General features: G+C 40.7%; 1 protein-coding gene across 1 annotated transcript; it reads right to left on the bottom strand.

The window, feature by feature from the left end:
* Window positions 1–5,973: 5,973 nt before the first annotated feature.
* LOC130745428 (putative indole-3-acetic acid-amido synthetase GH3.9) lies at window positions 5,974–8,926 on the bottom strand. Its single transcript, XM_057597666.1, has 4 exons — window positions 8,483–8,926; window positions 8,237–8,338; window positions 7,256–8,082; window positions 5,974–6,948 (listed from the first exon to the last, which is right to left on the bottom strand). The coding sequence occupies exons 1-4, from the start codon at window positions 8,788–8,790 to the stop codon at window positions 6,362–6,364; spliced, it is 1,824 nt and encodes a 607-aa protein (XP_057453649.1). The 5' UTR covers window positions 8,791–8,926; the 3' UTR covers window positions 5,974–6,361.
* Between the last annotated feature and the right edge of the window lie 1,556 nt (window positions 8,927–10,482).

Here is a 10,482-nt window from a genome sequence, read left to right as displayed (position 1 = left end):
AGGAGGCTTTGCGTTGTAACCATCTCTTTGAGTTTCACTGGTGGTGGCTGCCATTGTTTTTCACACCGGCCCGGATCACTGAACACTGTTAGGTGTGGTAATCAGAACTTGCGCTCTGATACCAATTGAAGGTATGAAAAACGGTAGAAAGGGGGGGTTTGAATAACGTTTTCAGTACAAAACTACCACCTTAAAGATTTTAACAAATCTTTTCGAGAACTAAGTGCAAAAGATAGAGATAGAAAAGCACACAAGGATTTTATCCTGGTTCACTTGATAAATCACTCAAGCTACTCCAGTCCACCCGTTAAGGTGATTTCTTCCTTCTTAGAATGAAGGCAATCCACTAATCAGGTAAGAGTTACAACTGCACTTGAAACCTACAAGTGACTAACAATTACACTGACTTAGCTCACACTAAGATTCACTCTCTTAGTCTTCTCTAGGATCCGATCAACCTTGATCTCCTAAAGGAAAATCAAACAACTGTTTGAGGTTGGTGTTTACAAGGGTTTGCTTCTGAATAAGCTGAGTGTAAACTAAAATAAATTACAAGATGAAAGAAAGCTTAGAATATATCTTGCGCGTGTGTATTGCTTCTTGTATATTTTTTTTTCTTTCTGGCCGCTTCTTTCAATCTTCAGCCTCTATATATACTCCAAGGATTAGGGTTGAGCGTTGCATGGGAAATGCTACCGTTGGAGGGCAGTTCTGGAAAATCCAGCTTCTGCTGTGGCTGAGAACGTTAGGTAGGTCGTCAGGAAGGTACACTTGCTTTTGTACTTGGATAGCGACTTGACCTTTTAACCTAGGAGACTTCTGATCAGAGGAATGCTTCGTATTGGAACTTGTGAAGCCGGTTGATCAGAGTCAGAGGGATAGCACAGATCCTCTGACCATTGTATCTTCTGATTCTGAACTCAGAGGGAAGAACATGGCCTTCAGAGTTTCTTGCTTCTGGACTTCAGAGTTTCCACTATTCAGCTTCTGGATCTTCAGAGTCTTCTACACCATCGGAACATCTGAACCTTCAGTGTTTCTTGGTTGTCAGAACTTCTGGATCATCAGAGCTTCTAGCGACTGAGTCCTCATCAGAGTTTGTATAGCTTCAGATCTTCTGAAGCTTTTCCACTGTTCATACTGAACATGGTGAATGCGAAAGCGTTGCTTGGGTTACCCTTTATACACAGTGCTTCTGATTTGTGTGAAATTGAGTCAGGGTCAGAGCCTGTAAATAGCACACTCAGAAAAACACGTTAGAGTACCACAATTGTTCATATCAAAAGGTTAACTTGTAATCATCAAAACATAGAGTTGTACTACTAGATCAAAACTTGATCTTACACGGAGTCCTTCAACCTGGTCCTCAAGTTGTTTTTCTTTTTCGTCTGCCGCAGCTTGAGCAAATTTCGCCTCTGTGAGCGATTTCTGCATCTTCTTGGTTTTCTCCACCTCACAAGCCAGCTGGTTGGACAGTTTGAAGCAGGTCTTGTCGGCCTGAAGATTGGCAGCGCGTAGTTTCTCCACCTCCTGGCGGAGCCCCGCGATCCCAGTGAGGGGTCGTGCTTGCCAGGCCACCTAGGCGAACAAACAGCCGGCGCAGAGAAGGTTTGACACGGCCTCTTGAGCGACGTCCTGCGGGTTCTGACTGGGAACCTCCCTCAGCTTCTCAAGATAGGGGTGAGAAAGCAAGAAGGAAAAGGGGTCAGAATCGGAATCGCGGGAAGGATCCTTTGGACAGCTTGAAGAAGGACCCCCTTCTCCGTCGCCAACCTTTGAGGAGTTGGGGTTGGAGGAATCATGAGTCACCTAGGCGGGGGAAGAAGGACGAACAAAAGATGGCGAAGGCTGGGTCTTCGTATGAACTAGTTGGCGAGGGAAATCCTCGGCCGAGGAAGTGTTCGCCTCGCCGCCTTGATCAGGAAGGGAGGAGTCATGCACACCAACTGAAGCAGAGAGGGCGGGAACAACTTTCCCTCCGCTCGCAGTGTCTAAGGGAGAAGCCTGAGAGTCTGGCTCACTTAATTTCTTCTTTTTTGAAGAGCCATCGTCTGCCGGCGAGTCTTGCCTTTTCTCTCCGGCGCGAACAGGAGTAGAAGCCTTAGTGTTCCCGAAGAGGAAGGCCTCCAACAGAAGAAAACCTATTCGGGGGAACAACTTGGATCCTGGGGGAGCGCCAAGCAGTTCGGCACAACTAAAAAGGGGGAGCTGGGATAAGACCCCAAGAGCGAAACTCTCTCTTGAAGAAGAAGACATTTTGGGGGAATCGGATAAGAGTTTGGGGCGCAGTGTCTAGTAAAACGGGAAAAGGGCTTTTCCTCCTCTCTTTGTAAACAACGAGGGATAAGCAGGGTGGACGACAACTCGGAAGTACCGGCGGGCCAAATAAGACTCAGAACCAACCTAATGAGGAACAAGCCGTTCTCGGCCCGGCCGGGGCACCAGAGTGACCCCGTCGTGGGTCCCCCGGGGTTGAGAGTCTACTCTAAAGAAGAAAGAGAAAATGGCGGGGGAAGGCGCCACATCAACACTATGGCAGAGAATTTCAAAGCACCGCAAATAGGTCCAGGAAAAAGGATGAAGTTGGCAGGGAGAAATGTTGACGTCGCATAGCATTTGGGTGAGAAAGGGTGAGAAGGGGAGTTTAATGCCCAAGTCGAGAAACAGGAATTCATACACAAAGAAGAAGTGAGAATATTTGGGGTTATTAAGTTCACGGTGTTGCCAAGGGTGGTCCAACTCCTGACATCCGGTAGTTCGAAGAAGATCCTCTAGTAACGAGGAATAACAAAGCCCACCAGCCCTACGAGTGAGATCGGAGATAGATCCGCTGGTTGACAGTTCTGATGGTTGATCAAGAACCTCCTGATCAGGAGGTTCTGAGATAAGGGAAGGGAGAGTGGCGAAGGTCGCCAAGCGATGAGCTTTGATCTCCTCAGCGGAGGAAAGGGACTCTGCTGAAGACATTATAAAAGTAGAAGGAGAAAGATAAGATGAAAAATAACCAGGAAAAGCAGGGGGAAGGAGAGCGAAAAGATCCGGGACGTTGAGTTCGCAGGGTCAACAAAGGAAACGGGAGTGAGGGTCGGAAGTGAGTACGGAGGCAGTGGATGGAAAATGTTGAATAATGAGGAGAATGAGAATTTAAAGGATGGGGGTGATAACGGTTGGGGGATCGTGCCCCATCATGGCAAAGGTGGGATGATTGCTCAAGAGAGTATGACGTGGATTTTTTAGGGAAGCGGGGACAACGCATTAAATAAAGGTTACAACAGTTGAGGCCTACCGGTTTGAATTTAAATTGTCAGGCTTTACTACGATTCGAAAGGACATTTCAGAAATAGCAGTTGGGATTCAGTGGATTCGCTGATCCTGGCACCACTTCAGGGCGCGACGCGTGGCGAAGACTCGACACATGTCAAAAGTGTCACGATTCAAAGCACGTGCGTAGCAGTGATGGGGCGAGCGGACCAAATGCCATTGACACAAGACTGCTTGTGGACTCTGCTCGCCCGGGAAAGGGGGAACACAACAAGAAGTCTAAAATATAGATTTTAAAAGCTTTACTCACCAGGCCATGTTGGCTACTGTTGCTCATTTTGTTAAACGCTTTAGGTTTTAGCATTGGTTAGTTTCTTATGGCTTTCGCTGAGTTTTTCTGCTTAAAGACACACTTAGCTCTCATGTTTCGAGTTCGGTGTCTTGTGGACTGGGCGAGACCCCAGGGTCCCTCGCCCAGGGGCATTTGGCCTTAGGCGGGGAGCGTGCCAGGGACTTGGGCCTCTCTCCCCGAGGCCCAACTGGCCCATTAAGATACATTAGTAGTGCCAAGCCCAATTCCACACCTATAAATAGGGGACGGTTACCAATTGTAAGGGACTCTTGACTCATTTGAGAAATATTTAGATTGAAATTCAGCTATTCTCTCTCTTTAGCGGTTAGAACTTCTCTCTCTAACACATTCGTATCACTCTCCTTACACTTTGGGTACTCTACCCCCATTCAATGTTCTTAGGATAGAACGGGGGGTTTTGGTTTGAGGAGAAAAAAATGACAAGATGAAAATTAGGGTGAGGAGTGAAGATGGAGTGGGATAAATTGACTTTGATTTTCTCTTGTTGTTCCTTTTAGAAGGTGGAAAATCTCTTTCAGCTCATTTCATGCTCCAGGAGTTGGAATGATTAAAAATTTTGGGTGCACCGTCCTAAACTTCTTCTGTATAAAGTTTGGAGTTGTATTCATTCTGAGTTTTTTATTACCTCAGGCAAGCACGTCCTTGAGAATGAGAACCGTTGAAACAAAAGATCATATGTTTGTTTGATTTCTAATATTTATTTTGGAACTACAAGACCTATTTAAGGTCTTTGCATCTGATTGTTGTGACTGGATATACCAAAAAGATAGCAAGTTGTCTAGTCCGCATCCAAAAACTTCCTCTAAAAAACTAAATATATAGGAAAAATATAACATTAAGTTGAGAGGTACTAGTACTCATGGCCAACAAATTTATAACATACTGAAAATAATAAATATTAAAATTAAAATAAGCAAACAGTACATTATATATGAGTGTATCATTATTTGGAATACGTTATTTTATCTTTTATTGAACAAAATTTAATACCACTTTTTTTATAACAAAATTTAATACCATTTTAACATAAGAAGTATGTCACCTTCAAAAGAAAAAACATAAGAAAAGTATGTCAATGTGAATTTTGTTTAAATCGTTTTGAATTTTCGCCCCCATGACAATTTTTTTTTTGGGGATCGGAATGAAATAATCTTTTATTCACCCCTCAAAGATAGGGATTGTCTAAATAACCCATGATAAAGTTTGGGTTAAATAACCCATCATCCAATCACATTGAAGATAAGTGAGTTGAAATTTTTATATTTTATTTATTAATTTATTTCCAACTCATTTATCTCAAATGTGATTGAATGATGGGTTATTTAACTCAAACTCATCATGGGTCATTTAGACAACCCCTCAAAGATAAGGTGGAAATAGGTGGAAGAAGAGAGATAAGAAGAAAAAGAGAGAGAAAGTAAAGATATGATAGATGATCGATTTGATTGATAAAGAAGATAGAAATAGATAGAAAATAAAAGTGAAAAAGAAGTGAGAGGTATGAATGTATCATAACTCTTTCCTGGGTCGGTCCTTAGTAATCTGTATTGATTTAATCAGGACAAGTAAACATCAATAAAGAGGTTTTCCATGCATAAATTTTTGAAACATATATAGTACTTTCTGTACTTTCTTGCAGAGTAAATAAATTAAATTTTCTTGCAGCCATTTTCTTTTGGAGTAATGATATATACACACCTCACTTTCTCTTACATCTCATTTTCACCCGTTCTTCTTCCTGTTTCTCTCTGCATTTTCTGTCACATCTCACATCATATCAGTTATATCTATTAATTCTCTTCTTATTTAATGAGGTGGAGGTGAAAAAGGAGTGGGTAAGTATCATTAGCCCTTTCTTTTGTTCATAACCTTCATTTGACGTCCAACTTCATCGCCGACACGGTGATCAAGCGGTGAATTTACTATATATAACCATTATTTTTCTAAGCAATAACACTCAATTTAAAGTTCGAAAACACAAAAATACAAATACAAAATGGAACAATGCATGGAAACACACTTAATTTTAGGCTTAAATAAGTTTTTGGTCCCTAACCTTTACTAAATGCTTGGTTTTCGTCCCTCGCCGGAGCAAATGTGGGTTTTAGTCCCTAACCTTTGCCAAAAGATTTGGTTTTGGTCCCTCCGGAGCTCTGGGTCAACGCCGGAGCTCCGGTGACCCATGTGGCATGGCCACGTCAGTTTAATGAGCTGACGTGGAATTTAATTTTCTTTAAATTAAAAAAACCTAATTAATTTTTTTTTAAAATTGTTTAAAAAAAAAAACTTAATTTATTGTTAACTTAAATTCTAATTAATGACCAATGGGCGTTGAGCAATTTGACTGCAATTATTTGGGCGATTTGGATTTGTAGGAACATAAAGCTTATTAATGGATATACCCTCAATATTCAGCAAACTCTAGACCTTGCTATGTCTATGACAGTTTTAGAGGAAAGCTCTCCTTCCCAATCTGAATCTGGATCTAACGCTAGGCACGAGAAGGGATGGACCACGAAACTTCACCAAACTCGGAAGCAACAAACCTCTGCTCCGGCGACCACCACGCGCACCCACACCCCACAAGGAAAAATAATGTTAAGCAATGTCTTCAACTTCTCACAAACAGAGGGTGCTCAGGGCTTAACTTCAACGTATTGGTAAACAGGTTCTAATAAGTAGACTCAGAACTTTGGCACCAAGTGCATACAAATCCACCCTTTGAACTTAAGACACCTTCTTAGATCCCCATTTGGGATATCTAGGGCTGAAAAAAGAAGCAGTAACTTTAGAGTTGAGCAGGTTAAGTGCTTTATCAGACTTAATGCCCCTTGGCGTTTTGTACTGATTGATTGAAGCTCCTAGGCTAATGAACAAGTCCAACAATGTATCAAATGTTCCTGCCTCTACCACGCGTATCTCAAGTGGCCCTATTGACCCGTCATTGCGCAAATGACAATATACGTAGTCCAGTTGCTCTTCAACCGCAATGCAGCATTCCTGAAGCACATTTGTATCAAGTGAGGCTCCTGACTCTGTCTTTTTTGTGTTCTGATGCAGAATTTCCCAGTACAATACGTTGTGTCCTGGTGCTAAACAAGTATCAGGATAACTGGTGTAGTCCACTAGGAGAACATTTTGAGGCTCTAACAATTTTTTAGCCACAGTGACACTCTTGTGCAGATCCTCTTCACTAGTCTTGTCATGGTCAATGCTGATCACAACATTTTGTCTGCACATGAATCGAAATTGTGGAGCTTTGTTGTAAAATCCAACCACTTGAAGTGCATCACCAACACGGTATCGGTATAGTCCTAAGTAGGAGGGAAAAAAGATGCATTAGTAAACGGAACCCAATAAATCGATGATTTTATTATAACTACATAACCCAATAAAATCCAAGTTAAATAGATGAATTCTGAGACACAATGCATATTGAGACTCACATTAGAAACCATGATGAGTCAAAATTATCATAAGCAAAAGTAATTTTCCTTAATTTTTTGGACTATCTGCCATAATTATATTTTATCGTGTTTTTCTTTTATGCATGATAGCATAAAAAACGTCTATTATGTTCATTGACATAATATGGTAAGTATGAATTAATTGAAACCTTACCAGCAAAGGTAGTGACCACAATCTCGTACAAGCAACCAAGCTTGACATTCCCTAAATCCACGAGCTTATCATTAATGGGAACTTGCTCCTGCTCAACGTCCATCAATGGTGTCCCGTTATCTCCAAGGGGAAGGAACTCAAAGTAACCCATGTTAGGCAACAATGTATATGCAATATCAGCAGGGTCACTTAAAGGTTTTATGTTGATCCCAAAGAAACCCTCAGACGTACAATACTTGAGACAAACCAAAGGCAATTTCCCATCACTGTAATGTTGCAAAGCAGGAACATATTGAGCCATGGACCCAGTGATCACTGTCTCTATGTACTTGGCCTTAGGCCAAAGCTCACACAGAATTCCTTTCCAAGAATTTTGGCTGCAAATTTGAATAATCTCATTTGCAAGATGTGGATTAGGAGACGAAAGCACTGTGGACATGCCTGAGCGACAACCTGGATCTGTTACGAAGGAACTTAGCTTTCCACTGCGTATGTCCTCAGAGAGGCTCCTCCAGTTATGTTCAAGGAAGGAAATGGCTTTGAGAAATGCAGAGGCATATGAAGCACCAATCCTTAGGACCTGATGGCGGTTGACCAAACCTGCTAGAAGCTGGCAATGCATGCTTTGGTTTATGTCATCACAGAGAATGGTTTGGTCAGGACTTGTGAGATCATTCCAAGGCTGACGTTGTCGGCACTTGAAGTGCTTGCTCTTGTAGTAGCTTGACACAGCAGTCCTAACAGGTAAGCCACAAGGAGTAGTGGATATGTCTGACCTTACAAAATTGAGATACATTCCTTTGCCCTCGTCAAGACCAGGAACATACCTAAAATTAAATACCAGAAAATGGGTCCTTAACTTGCATATTAGTTATAACAAGTGCAAAGATATATGATTTGATGGAGTTTTAAGTGTACTCATGATCAACATTGAAATTCATAATCAAAAACTAAGAAATAAAAAAAAAGGTGAATACTAACTCATTCATGATTGGCATGAGAAGATTGTAAAAAAATGTTCGACGATCAAGATCTTCAGCAGTTGATGGCATCATTTTAGGCTTCCCACCAGAAGTTCCTGAACTGTACGTACATTCATACATATATACCAAATGATTTGAGAATATTGATGGTTAACATAAAACACGAGCAGAAACTTACAATGGAGTGAGCAGACACACACACACACACACACATATATACATATATATACACACACACACGTACCTGCATAGAATCTCTGTTATTGGTTGAGCAGTGATGAGAGAAGAGTCTTCCCCATTTTCAATTCTCTGCATATATGGCAAGATGTCCTCATAACTGGTAACTGGAACAAGCCGCTTAAACTCTGCTATAACGTCAGTTGTTACATGATGATTTTCCTTCTTCATATACTTATTCAAATACTCAGTTTCCTTATTCTGAGCTAATATCTCTTTCAAAAGCCTTTCTTGAATTTCAACACCATTCATGGTCATCGTCTCTATCTCCTTCAGTGCTTCCTCACCTTTGTACTCCAATTTCTTTCCGTCCATGCTCACATGAACAAAATGAACTACAGCTAGCTAGTTTTGTTCGATATATGCTTTGAAAAGCATCTACCTAGCTATATATACACAGGAAAATTTGCTTAAAGGAAATCATAAATCTTATAATTAACGTGGCATGATTATCATGTGAGCATGGACGGAAAGATTATGATTCACGTGGCATGATTCTCAATCACACTAAGCTGGAATGATTTTTATTAAGATCTCCATTCTCCACGTCCACATTTTTTAATTGGTCAAAGATAGGTTCACATCCATTTCAGGTACAAATAGAAGATTTGTGTATCTCAACAGGGAAATTGGCTTAATGGAAATCATAAATCTTATTACGTGGCATGGTTATTGATTAAGATGTGGGTTGTCAAATGACCCGTGTTAAAGTTTGGGTTAAATAACTCATCATCCAATCACAACCTATAACATGATTTTTATTAGGTTTAACTGCACTTTTGGTCCCCCAACTTTGGCCTTCTTGCGAAAATCGTCCCCAAACTTTAAAATTAGCTAAAAAACGTCCCTAACGTTTACACCCGGTTGCAAAATTGGTTTTCCCTCCAATTCCATAAAAAAACTAACGGAATATTCCTCAAAAAATTAATCAAAAAATTTAGTCTCTGAAACAATCATCATCTTCATATTAAAAATCCAGAAATTCATCATCTTCATCCCATTTTTCCTTCATCTTCATGTAAATGAGTAAATCAAAATTAAGCTTTCTCATCCAAAAATCACTATCCTATATATCAATAAAAAATTATTAAAGAATTAGAACATATCTGTTTATGTCTCAACAGAGAAGAGAGGAAGGGGATGAGTTCGACTTATCTCAATTTCCCCAAATTAACCCAATTTCCTATCCATCAAATTAGGGTTCATCTGCTCATTTTGTTCCTGCTTCTTCTTCTTCTTCTCCTCCTCCTCCTCCTCATCCTCCTCTCTCGTTCTTCTTCTCCTCCTCAATCTTCTTGAAAAACCCTAACAGATTTGTGAGCCAAACAGAACACTGAGCGAATTGCGAGACAATCGAGAGGGAGATCGAAGGGCAGAGAAAAAGGGTGGTGATTAAGGGGGCTCGATGGTGATGGGGTTATGAGACGGCGGTGAGGAGCGGTGGTCTCAGACACAGCGATGGTGCGACGCGAAGATGGAGTTCGAATTGGTGTCACAACAACTATGTGAGAGTTGTTGCAATTAATGATGTTAGAGGTGTTGGGTAGTTATTTGATAAGCATTGTGTTCGGTGATAGCTTCCCCACGATATTATTCACAAATTGAATGACTGGGTTCTAGTGTTTGTGATCATCTTCAATTGATGGTTGATTTGAGATATGAAGTTGATGTTTGGGGTGGGGTTGATGATTTTTTTAGTTTGCTTCTAGGTTTTCTAGAGAAGAATATGAAGATGATGATGAAGGTTCTTTGAAGAAGATGAACATTCATCAATTTTTAGGTTTTTGTTTTATTTTCTTATTTTTTATTAATTTTTATCTCACAATTCATTAAATATTGGATGGAATTGGACGGAAGATCATTTTTGCAACTGGGTGTAAACGTTAGGGACGTTCTTTGCTAATTTTAAAGTTTGGGGACGATTTTCGCAGGAAGGCCAAAGTTGAGGGACCAAAAGTGCAATTAAGCCTTTTTATTAAGTTTCCATTCGTTATAAACAATTTGGCA

The sequence above is a fragment of the Lotus japonicus genome, chromosome 3, assembly GCF_012489685.1.
Source record: "Lotus japonicus ecotype B-129 chromosome 3, LjGifu_v1.2".
Taxonomy (NCBI): Eukaryota; Viridiplantae; Streptophyta; class Magnoliopsida; order Fabales; family Fabaceae; genus Lotus; species Lotus japonicus.
The sequence above is the reverse complement of the archived record's forward strand: the minus strand, read 5'-3'. Positions and strand labels throughout refer to the sequence as shown.

Excerpts from the sequence above, each read along its gene's own strand:
- LOC130745428 (XM_057597666.1), bottom strand. The coding sequence starts at position 8,790 with ATGGACGGAAAGAAATTGGAGTACAAAGGTGAGGAAGCACTGAAGGAG. Across the intron at positions 8,339-8,482 it reads ATAACAGAGATTCTATGCAG|TTCAGGAACTTCTGGTGGGA; the intron begins GTACGTGTGTGT and ends ATGTACGTACAG. Across the intron at positions 6,949-7,255 it reads TGTGGTCACTACCTTTGCTG|GACTATACCGATACCGTGTT; the intron begins GTAAGGTTTCAA and ends CCTCCTACTTAG.